The 13002-nt window shown below is 34.6% G+C and overlaps 1 protein-coding gene across 2 annotated transcripts in view; it reads left to right on the forward strand.

The window, feature by feature from the left end:
• Nucleotides 1–13002, forward strand: part of LOC149801024 (ubiquitin-like modifier-activating enzyme 6) — a 136262-nt gene that overhangs the window by 23417 nt on the left and 99843 nt on the right. For both annotated transcript variants that reach the window (XR_016420575.1, XM_089955051.1), the window contains exon 5: nt 8901–8995. Coding sequence is in view for 1 of the 2 variants with exons in the window: in XM_089955051.1 (XP_089811177.1) it covers nt 8901–8995 (95 nt within the window). In the remaining variant the exon portion in view is untranslated. The remainder of the gene's footprint in view (nt 1–8900; nt 8996–13002) is intronic.

The following is a 13002-nucleotide window of genomic DNA, read 5'->3' on the forward strand; positions in this document are numbered from 1 at the left end:
TGTCATTGTACCTCTCTGTCTATCTGTCTGTCTGTCTCTCTCTCTCTCTCTTTCTCTCTCTCTCTCTCTTTCTCTCTCTCTCTCTCTCTCTCTTTCTCTCTCTCTCTCTCCAATCAATTTTCATTATTATGTTGTCATGTGGAATATGTTGCAGTACTTGTATCATGTAGGGAGAGGACTAATTTAAGTTGTTCAAACATGTGCCCAATCCCATGGTATCCTGTTATGGCAATACAAGATCTTTAAACAGCAACAGAAAACTAGTGGCTATTGTATGGTAATAGTCATGTCTTGCATACACTTGTGTCACAACTTAGTTTGCATAATAGTAGGTATGCATTTTAATTGAATTTCATGAGATGATCATGATGGTGATGATGATGATGATGATGATGATAACCTGATGCATTTCCACAAAAACTTATATGATATGGAAATTTCAGTACTTGCTGACTCGCTGACCCCATGCATTTTTCTGTACTGTGTACATGTATATCTTTTGGCATGTAACTGTCAGTTATTATTGCTTTTAATTATGTTGCAGAGTCAGTAGTTTATTCAGCTGACTTAGGATTGGTCCACAAAGACTTAATGCCAGTTGACTATCAACATGATTTTAAGTAATTTCACATCGTTGGCTAACTGCTAAACCACATCTAAAGATGTGTTTCATACAGGCTCTTTGGTGACTAATGTTTTACTTTTGTTCATATGAACTGAAATAGGTCAAGAAAGGTCAGGTTCCAACAGTTCCTTGGAATTGTGGACAAGTTTTTGAATTTAAAAAATAAATTTCAATTTTTGGAATTTCTCAAAACCTTGCATAGTTTTGGAAAAGTAATGAAATTTCTGACAATGAAGTTAAAAATAATTGATAACTGCTAATTTCGTAGAGGGCCAAGCACTGATTAAAAAAAATTGTTTCAAACAAGACACAATTATGATTGATAATGCATATTGTGGTCCTTGAGTTTTGTGAAATAGCCCTGGAAAAGATTTGGAAAAGTCATCAAATTTTTTTGTTATGACTGCACTAACTCTGCAAACTGCAGTAACATGTATATTTGGCACAGAAGTGCTACACAAGGCTGGACTTAATATTGTATCTTAGGTAACATCGTGTATATTTCATTGTATGTGAACATGTTCAGCAAAAAAAATCTGAAGAGGCTAGGGGAATGAAGAAGTCATTAAACCTTTTATTTTGTAAAGCACCTAAATATTCTCAATACATTTATGTCAGTATCTTTTAGTGGGTGAGTCTTTGAATATTTAACCACTTGATATAAAACTTGAAATGTCTACAGTAGTTCAGCTGACAGATAAGTTCCATATGATGTAGTAGACATCCACTTTCCATATGATGTAGTAGACATCCACTTTCCATATGATGTAGTAGACATCCACTTTCCATATGATGTAGTAGACATCCACTATTACATTAATGTTGCAACTTTGGGATGAAGCAATGAAACCTAATATGTCCACTATTGGTCATGAGGTGTATATCAGCAACAACCACTGTCTCCAGTCGATAATGGGTAACAGCATGGAAAGACTCATTTCCACAGCAAAAGCACAGAGTTCTGAAATAAACACTGAGTGTACTCTAACAAAGTTTAAAAATGTTGTCTATATGTAGGGTGGGAGGGGAGGGTGGGAAAGGACTTAAAAAAAGTCCAACTGCAAACTACACATATCCAGATCTGGTGGTGCATTGTGCAGTTTGTTAGTAGTAATCAGTAAAATAAATTACAAAGACCCACATCTGCAGGTGCATTATGCTATAGCAGATCAGTATCTTTGTTGTTTGCTGTCTGCTTTGACTTATAAACTAGTATATACAGTATGTTTTCAGGCCATTATTGAAGTTTTTCACATTTAAAAACTTTTTGGACATCAAACCTTTATAGAATGATTAAACCAAAACCAATTGAAATTTAGTAAACAGTGTATTCATCAGTATACATGCTGACTTGATTTTCAGGCCATTACAGAAATTTTTAAAAACACATTTTTTAATTCTTTGGACTTATGGTTTTTGGGACAAACGCCATCTTGGTGCAGTTGAGCAAAACCCATTTAAAATAGATGTACAAATTTTACACCCACATTTGTAGGCATGTGTTGATGACTTTTTTTAGATTTTCATGCCGTGTAGGAATGTGTCTACAATGTTTTATTTATTTTACATTGATTTGATATGCATTGTTTCTAGAAATGCATTTTTTTCTCCATGATTGTGGTCTACTTTCCCCTTTGTTTGGGCAGGGTCATCCTCGTTCTTATTTTTGTGCAATCTTTCAGTACACTAATTTGACTGAACTGTGTCAGTCTGATGATAAGAAGACTGAAATCCAAACCTTACAAATTTAAACACGTTATCACACTCCTAAAAATTTCACGTAATTCACCTTGATATAGTTTTACTTTCCTTCTGTTGAGTACCAATGTCTTAAAATGACTTTTGTCATATTTGTTAGGAGTGGGGCTGGGAGTGAGAGGAAACATGTTTTTGCTTTCAGAAACAAATTCCTTGTAGTTTCCGTAATACTAAGGTCACAAAAATATATAGTTATGAATATATTTATGTTGGTAATAATGTGGAAAATAAAACTGAAAGGGATTTTGGCAGATAGCAAAGTATGTAACCGAAAATTGCTCATGACTTTTAATTATTGCCTAGCCTTTTCGGTTTTCGTTAATATTTGTGTGTGTAAACCTGCGCACAATGTACCATACTTTCATTGATAGTTCAGTCAGTGTAATTTAATTGGATAGGTAGGGGCAGACTATGTTGTACAGTAATTAGAAATAACCAATTTCAAGTAATTGGACAAAAGTTTATATGTGTCTTTAGGCAATGCTAGCATGTGTTGTTGAGGAGCTTTGTTGTGAGAGGGATATACTACACAGTTAAATTGTGACCCAGTTTTTTGTAAAGGATGTATATATTGCACTCAATGTAACCTATATAGACTCTGCTCTGCCACCATATTTTGTGCTACAGATCATGCTTGCTTGTTTGTTCTACCAACATTTGTGGAGATTCTGTAGCACCATTTGTATAGTATCATACTTGCAATCCAAGGGTCTTAGGTTCTTAGGTACCCATATCGGCTGCCTTGACATGTTCTTTTAAAATGCACTTAGCTCCCATTTCCTCAGTATGATACAGCCAATAATATGTTTAAAGTGCCATTAAACCTAAGAGAAACAAAAATAAATCTACCTACCTTATATATTTGCCTATAAGAAGAGACCAATTGCAAACTGCACAGGCCCAGATCTGCCACCGCAAAATGCATTTGCAGATCTGGGCCAGTGCAGTTTGTGAGGAGTAATCACTGCAACAAACAACATTGACTCTGATGCACAGGTGCATTATGCTATTGCAGATCTGGTTATTTGTTGTTTGCAGTTTGTTTCCACTTATAAACATTTATATATGGTACATGCAATATTTTAATTGCAAATTGTAGAACCCTATCTACCAGCATGCTGTGTGATGATTCATTATATACAGCTTTATACAATACATGAAAATCACTGAGAGCTTATCAACACTCAGATTGACCTACATTTAGGCTTGTCAAGCTGTGCCCCCTTAATTGCATTATATATTGTTACTAATACTGGTACCAGAATTTTGAATTAAGACAAATGCCCAAACAGGGCTTTATAAATCCACTTGTCCAACACCCAGGACAAGTTCAAATTGGGCTCTGGTAAGCTAAGTTTGCAAGGTATTTGCCTATGGACAAGCCCACAAAATAGAAAGATGGGACAATTCAGATTGTAATCAGTTTGTAATGCTTTATGTTCTGCAAGTTTTATACTCTGTAATCTGTACCACAGTACATATATCAGCACCTTTCAATAGCATTTATGTGTACTTATCCCCCTGCTTTTCTGTGTAATGAGCCTTTCCTGGAGATATATATTAACTTAAGTGTTGCACAAGAAATTGCCTACTAACCAATACATGTTGAAGTGATTTTTGGATTGGTTGGACCCTTGGCTGTATGATGGAAAACTATTAATTTTTCAAGAAAAAAAAATACTCCAACATTTCACAAATGGTCATCTATAAAGGTCACCTAAATAATCACCAGTATTAAACAGTCGGCTTTTAATGTCCTATGAAGAAACTTATTGTTTAAATAAATACACAGTACTGTATCTGTGACTTGTTCTAAGATGGCAGAAAGAACTAGTCTGATATGGCATAGGGATAGGTCATATCAGACAAGTTCTTTTCTACAACTGACAACAAAATTTGCATGCAGTTTTGTGTTTATCACATACCACGGTTCTTATTCTTTCCAAATAGCTTTAGCTGTACAGTGAATCAAATTAAAAGCAAATTCCATGCATCAAAAAATATCAATGCTCAGATGTCACTGAAAACACCTGAATAGTTTAGTCTGGGTGTGTGATATGGAAATAAGATTGAACACCCTTATTGAATCAACCGTGCAATATCAAATGCTCATTGTCAATGAAAATACCTGAATAGTTCAATCTGGATATGTCACTGCTCCAGTGGCCTAAAGGTTAGACCATGTACCCTGGATGTGGGAGGTCATGGGTTTGAACCCCAGCTGAGTCATACCAAAGACTTCTAAAAATGGTACTAACATCTGCCTCGCTTGGCGCTCAGCATTAAGAGGTTAGTGTTAGGACTGGTCGGCCTTGTATCAGGATAATGTGACTGGGTGGGACATGATGCTACGTGTCTGCGGCATGATGCCCCAGTGCTAGACATTACTTTAAACTGCCACACTGCAGACATCGTAGAGATTTGACTGGAAAATTGTTAAAGCTACAGTAAAAATCTAAATCACACACACACAGTCTGGGTACTGATTTGAACACCCATATTGAAACTCCAGATCAACCATGTAAATGGGGTATGTAAGTTACTGTCGTTGAAGGCAACTCCTCTCACATCCCAGATGTGGCTGCCAATGATGGGTTTATCTAATATGATTATACCCATGTCTCTACCTTTTGGTCACTTTAAAGGTTGTATGTTAAGTCATTTTCTTTTGTTCTCTTGACATATTTATGCTTGAAATGTGTGTGGATGGCTTCAGCCCCACCCCACCCCTGCAAAATGGAAGTCTCTTTATCTTAACAGTTTGTGTTTCAGTATGTTCATCATAGTGAGGTTTTTGAGCTCAAAGAATGCATTTCTGTTGCTTGGAATCACAGGAGTTTGTTGATGAGCTATAGGTATTCTGGTACATGTATATTGACCCCAATTTCATCATCATATATTCAGAGTCTATACAGCAGAGGTCTTTTTTAACACTGTAATTAACTTATTCCAAATTACCCCTAACTAAATTAAAACTAGCATATGCCTGAATACTTGAAAAAAACAATCAACAGAATTTCCCATTAGGCCTTCATTTCTCTAGGTTTATTTTGTTACATGCATTTGGTATTGAAAGTTGATGTATTACTGTGTGGTTAATGGATTAAGGATCTTTGATGTTTTGGGGTTTTTTTTCTATGTGTCAAGTAAGTGCAATTTCGTAAAATGCCTGTCACAAAAATACATACAAACTTGTCATAAGCATCCATCTCTGGGAGAAAGCCAAACTGGCCTCTGTATACAGGTAATCTTTGAATGGAGTTCAACTATCAAATTTGCTTTTTCAATAGATATTGTTGATTAAAATTATACTATTATCATTATTTCATATATTTTTGTTAGTATTGTTGTTGTTATTATTGTTTACTCATTTTGATTCTAAAATAAAAATCTTCAGTCTATATTCTTACAATTTTCAGAACTTTTTAAAAATCCTTTATTGAGGAAATTGTTACAGTAGTTAACATAATTTTCTGTTAAAAAATTCACCATTAAGAATTATCATTCAGATATTCCAAGTTCGTTATCACTACTCATCGTAAACTAATTAGACAATTGCTATGAACTTTTACATACATTTGGCAAAGGTTTAGTGTGTCCTGAATGAAAATTATGCCACTTGGTTATTCAATATTTCTTTCATGGTGGCATCTTAAAAATCTTGTTATTGTAACTCCACCTTAATGGATGGTCATGTTAGCATGGCATTTTCAGCAAAAGACATATGATGAATGAAAATGTGTGCCAAACTGACAATTAAAATAGATGTCTTGGCAGCCATATTAAAAATCTTGATAACATTATTCTTTTTTAATGGGATGGTCATATCAACCTATCCTGAATGGATGGTCATATCAACCTATCCTGAATGGATGGTCATATCAACCTATCCTGAATGGATGGTCATATCAACCTATCCTGAATGGATGGTCATATCAGCCTATCCTGAATGGATGGTCATATCAACCTATCCTGAATGGATGGTCATATCAACCTATCCTGAATGGATGATCATATCAACCTATCCTGAATGGATGATCATATCAACCTATCCTGAATGGATGGTCATATCAACCTATCCTGAATGGATGGTCATATCAACCTATCCTGAATGGATGATCATATCAACCTATCCTGAATGGATGGTCACATCAACCTATCCTGAATGGATGGTCATATCAACCTATCCTGAATGGATGGTCATATCAACCTATCCTGAATGGATGGTCATATCAACCTATCCTGAATGGATGGTCATATCAACCTATCCTGAATGGATGGTCATATCAACCTATCCTGAATGGATGATCGTATCAACCTATCCTGAATGGATGGTCATATCAACCTATCCTGAATGGATGGTCATATCAGCCTATCCTGAATGGATGGTCATATCAACCTATCCTGATTGGATGGTCATATCAACCTATCCTGAATGGATGGTCATATCAACCTATCCTGAATGGATGATCATATCAACCTATCCTGAATGGATGATCATATCAACCTATCCTGAATGGATGGTCATATCAACCTATCCTGAATGGATGGTCATATCAACCTATCCTGAATGGATGGTCATATCAACCTATCCTGAATGGATGATCATATCAACCTATCCTGAATGGATGGTCATATCAACCGATCCTGAATGGCTGGTCATATCAACCTATCCTGATTGGATGGTCATATCAACCTATCCTGAATGGATGATCATGGATGGTCATATAAACCCATCCTGAATGGATGGTCATATCAACCTATCCTGAATGGATGGTCACATCAACCTATCCTGAATGGATGATCATATCAACCTATCCTGAATGGATGATCATATCAACCTATCCTGAATGGATGGTCATATCAACCTATCCTGAATGGATGATCATATCAACCTATCCTGAATGGATGGTCATATCAACCTATCCTGAATAGATGATCATATCGACATGAAATGAATTCTTATGATGTCTTGCTGGTCCTAAATGAAAATGTTGACCCACATGTACCAAGTAAGATGTCATATAATTTCTGATTGGTCTGAAATGAAAATGTTGCTACTAAGATATACTGTTTCATGACGATAATCATTTAAATCTGTTAACCACTGCTACTCCTGAAGTATAATGGCATTGAGACATGTGGCTTCAAAAATGACTTTTTATGATATGACGATGGTTTTAAATAAAAATGGCACCAATCAGACTGTGTTAGTGATATTGAAAATATCATAACTACTTTGTCCAAATGGATGGTCCTGTAGATATGGATTTTGGCCAAAGAAATTTCTTATGATATCTAGTGGTCTTCAATACAGATGGTAAGGATCATTAGTGGCCATTGTAAATATCTTATTATCACTACTCCTTTCAACGGGATGGTCATATCAACAAAGGGTTTTCATGGAAGTACTTCTCATTCTATTTCACTGTTCCTAAATTAAATTGTGCCAGTGTGAGCTCCCAGAATTCGAACAGTCTCATCAAAAATACTTTTAAACAGATGGCCATGCTGACATTTGAAGAAAAATAAACCAACCACTTCTTTTTTGTAATGTATAAATATTCCTATATTAAAATGATGATGATTTAATCTTGAACAAGGCTGCCTTGATACCCTTTCTGAAATTTTTTAATTTTTCTGAACAGATGGTTATAGTGATATAGGCTTTTCACTGAAACACTTAATAGCAATATATAGCTTGTTCTGAATGAAAATGGTGGTGATCTGACCTCCAACATTGCAGCCATATAAAAATCTTACATGTATTACTCTTCTTGTGTGAATAGTGGCATTAACATGGGGTCTTCACCAACACACTTCCTGCAATATTTAATTGGTTCTAAATGAAAATGGTACAATCCAGACCACCATTATACAATATCTGCATCTTATGAAATACCTTTGAAAACTAGACCTTCAGTTACCCTTGGTGTAAAGTCAAAGGTGTTTACTTTCATTTTTGTACTTCAGTGAGCAGACACAGTTAGGTCTGTATATAAAAGAGACTTTAGACCAGACTTCTTTGTATTTTGTTGCAATTTAGTGAACAATTCGATGACACTGCTTTTAAAAGGTCAAAGGTCATGACTCGAGCATTTTAACTGTACTGCCTTGAGACATGAGGACACAAACAAGTATGAACAGATTTTTATGAAACCCAGTTTTGCCAATTAAGTGATACCATTTAAATAACTTTTTAAAAAAAGAAGAAAAAGATAAAGATTTTTAGAAAGCCTAATATGCCAGTATGTCTTGACATTGTCTGAAATAAGTATCATATTTGTTTATGAGCAAAGTAAAAGAAATAAACATTTCGTTAAATCTGTTCAATTGTCATATCATTTAGATATTTTTGTCATGAAAATAAATCAGTCAAAATATTAATTATTGTAGCCTGACTAGATACGTAATCGCTACAATATAAATTGTCAGAATTAAAATCCCCTCTTTTGAACAAAAACACAAAAACATCAAACTCATTACTTTATTCAGTAATTTTTTCTGTAAATTTCAGTCCCTGACTATACAAGATCCAGCAATAGCCACTCGACATGACCTTGGTACTCAATTTTTTCTCAGAGAAGAAGATGTCCAAGCAGGCAGAAACAGGTAAAATCTAAATATTGTACACTTACGTTAATATAAAGGCACGGTATATTCTGGCACATCATTTGAAGAAGGTTACCTGTTATGGATTCCATTAACTTGGATTAATTTAGCCCCAGCATTGTTCTTTGTATGGGTCATATAAGATTATAACAAGAAGATACTAAGATGGTTTTAAGCTCCGATGTCATCTTTTATATGTCATGTTGTTTATAACATTATTGCAACGAAACAGTGTATTTAATGATGTAATACAATAAGATAAAATTGATTCTGAAACTTGTCACAAACTATAAATATATGTGTGTATGTATGTTTATATATATACCAATGCAATTATGTAGGTCCCAACTTATGGACAATGCTATGTTGTGAAATTAGAGAAGCACTGTAAGGTCAAAGTTGTTTTCACTCATTTTTGTGAAAATAATGGGGAAAAAAGTAGTGAAGCAGATACTATTTAACCAATGCCTGATGTTACTAAATGTACGTGGACAAATAATAAAACCATAAATTTGCAAAGTTATCAGTGGACTTTTGTAACGAAACTAGAATGTGAGAGGTTCATTAAGAAAGCCCCTCTTACTAATAGATGTACTCCAATGTTAGCTGTTTCAATTCGGTTGGAAAAAAAGTTTTAGTTCATTTATATACCCACTTTAATGCTTGATGGTGTTATCTGTGAACAGTTAAGGTAATGTTTTATTGGCAGCAAAGAAACTGATATTAACAAAATGATATGAAGACGTGTGTTTGCTCAATTACATGTTACAGCGGTTGTTTCAAAAAGGTTTACATTTTTTTGTCAACTGTCATTTTATAATGAACTTTTTTGAAGTTAAACAAATAATTGTTTCAGGGTAGTTGATTAAGCATTTTTACTAACTTGCAATTACAGTACTGTAATCTACTTACTCCTATCAGTTAAAATTAATTACAATGGATAGCTTCTACTGTGCTTCTATGTCATATTGCCAAAATACACTGCATATGAATATGATAATTTTATATGCATACAGGTTGTGTTTATTATTAACATGCAATTTGGAAAGTTTCTACTTGAAAATAAAATATGTGTTAAATGCAGATATGCATACAGAGAAATAGAGAGCATAATTCAGATAAGAAAATGAAAATGCATACATACACCTGTTCCTGTTTAGCTCTCACTTCTCCCTGTTCTGTCCAAAAAAGAGAAGTCACTTCTCCCTAAAATTCAAGTCGAGCTTGACCCCTGGATCACTGTATTAAAATTTTGATAACCATATACAACTCTCCCTCATTATAGCATGTTTTGTTATAGCACAATTTTGAATATAACATTTGACCAACATTAAACCATTGTATTTGAATTGATTTATCAAAAATAAGACAAATTGTGCTGAAAGAAAACAACATGAAGCTTTGTATGATCCGTTGATTTCTTTTTTAAAATATCGACATTTGACAGAATTCGACAAGTCTTGATTTTCTTTGGTTCAGTATGTATATGGTTCTCATCATACATCGTAATGCAATTTTTGCAATATCGCTGTTTGGTGCATAATGTTGTGAGCTGATATGGACCTCAACTACTATATTATAATGAGGAAGAGTACATTATAATGAGGGATATCTGTACTGTTAATGGACCCTTTGGCATGCCATTGGTTGATGAGGCAACTGACCAGTCAGAGTGTACTTGAGCACAGTGTATAATGTAACATAATATACCTGGTGACTTTGACATTCTCAGATATCTTGTTCATATCCTAAAATTGGTAATTTTACTAATGACACAAATATGGAATCCAAAATGAAGACAATACAAAACACAAGGAATGTAAATGCAAATGCATCTCAACAATGGATTTGAAAATGATGATTCTCAACTTGCAATTAATTTCCACAGTAAACGCCTTTTCATATGATAATCCAAGATTAGATTTTTCCATTTTCAGTTTTTCACTGCTTACAAGCAGTGTGTTCATGTCAAGGTTATGTAGTGACATCATCACAAGTGGTTGTAGATAAAGAACTAGCTAAAAAAATACTCCTTAGTTTTGTTTTTACACTTGTTTTGTGTTTTTCATAAATTCAAAGCTGTCTTTTGGATTGTATGCATTTGCTTTTTTTTATTAAAGCACACTTTTTAATAAGACCAGATACAAAAGCTCATGCTATCTTACTTTCCACTTTGAAAAACACAAAACCTGACTCCAGTAAATACATTCAAATTTCATTCCAAATGAGCATAAACAAAAGGAAACAAGGAATAAAAGTGATAAATACAAAATCTGAATGCATTTTTGAGACTGTAAGCAAAAAACAGTTGATGATAGATGAAATTCATATGTGAAAGGAATACACATGAAATGTATTTTTTTATATGTATCATAAAACTACGTTTATCTTTAAGCTTTTTGGTTTTTGAAATGTACAATTTATACTTAATGTAATTTATGACAATTAAGATGAGTTTGAATGATTTATTCATCTAAATGGGAGTATGCATGTCCAGATGGGGGGGGATTGCTGGTAAGAATGATCATGTGAATCTGTGAGTATGAGGCTATTTAAAACCGGGGGGGGGGGGGAGGGGAGGGTGCATGTCCAAATGGGGGTTGGGTGGCAGTTAGGCTGTGTTATAAGGCTATCTAAAAGTCTTTGGTATGACTCGGCTGGGGATCGAACCCATGACCTTTCGTATCCAAGGCAGACACTCTAACCACTAGGCCACTGGAGCGGTTCTGAAATTTGTAATTATACCCACACTTTTTGATGAAATTATGGGAGCTACATTATCCTTTTCCACATCTGCTTGCATGCATGCCTATATGCGTAATGGCATTCTGCCCCTTCTACATCGAGACTTCAAAGTGCGGAAAATAAATGGAAGTGAACTTTAAACTACCTATGATTTGAAGAGGTTTGCAGATGCACATAAACTAGATTTTTTAAAAATATCCCACTTTGGGTTTATTTGTTTGTTTTAGAGTTTCCTGGTACATCAAGACACAAAAAGTTACAGTATATTCTAATTAATGCCCCAGGAAGCATTACATTTTCCATATGAGGTGCATTTATTAGAGCACAGTAATGAAAGCTAACATTGTTCTTTTGATGTACTCTTATTTTGACCACATGTACTTGTGGGGTCTTGCTGCCACTGAATTCAGTCATTGCAAATATCTTCACAGTGAAAATAATCAACTAATAACACATTGTCCCACTCAGCAGTTGGTTAAAGTAGCCCTGGTAAGTCTTTGAACTTGTCGCCCAGCATTGCATCATGTTTAACGTTTGATGTGTGCCTATGACTTTAGTATATTATACACTGATATGTACGTTGTTAACAGTGTCATCAGCCGCGACTGCAGTAGCATTTTGCTGTAATCTTGGATCTGAAGTAGTTGGGTGTTGTAATGCTCAGTTCTTACACTGCATAGTTTAAATTTTCTGTTCTTAAAAATGAGGAGGGGTGTGTTAATTAGAGAAAATACGGTACATTATGTCAAGGCCCTTGGAAGAAAGTGCCTAAACAGGGAGACACACCACATTGGTCACAAGTCTTTTATGCTAAATCTTGCATTGAGCAACCACGTTTCTTCATGGGTTCAGATTTGGAGATGGGGAAGTGATGAGATATGGATGATGAAAGAAAAAATTAGATAAACACAAGATTGAGCACTTAGCCACAAATTTCTAATTATAACTGTTTTGGTCACTAGTTTAATGGCAGATAAGACTGCAACAGTAAAAAGATATTATGAAGTTTTAAAGCCAAAGGAAGTGTCTCTCTTTCTCAGATGCTAAAATTTTGTTCAATAAAATTTGCTTATATTTGAATAAGTTCATAACAGTTTCAGAATATATGTTATTTATGCATGTCCTCTCTTCTTTGAATATCCAGCTAAAATTTTAAAGAAATACAGATCATGGTTGTAATGGGAATGGGGCCTGTAGTGAACATCTAAATTGACCTTGGATGGATTTGTTGTCCCTGACTTTTCACCGAATGCTGGGGATAT

This window comes from Sinohyriopsis cumingii, chromosome 4, assembly GCF_028554795.1.
Source record: "Sinohyriopsis cumingii isolate HCF-2022 chromosome 4, ASM2855479v2, whole genome shotgun sequence".
Classification (NCBI taxonomy): Eukaryota; Metazoa; Mollusca; class Bivalvia; order Unionida; family Unionidae; genus Sinohyriopsis; species Sinohyriopsis cumingii.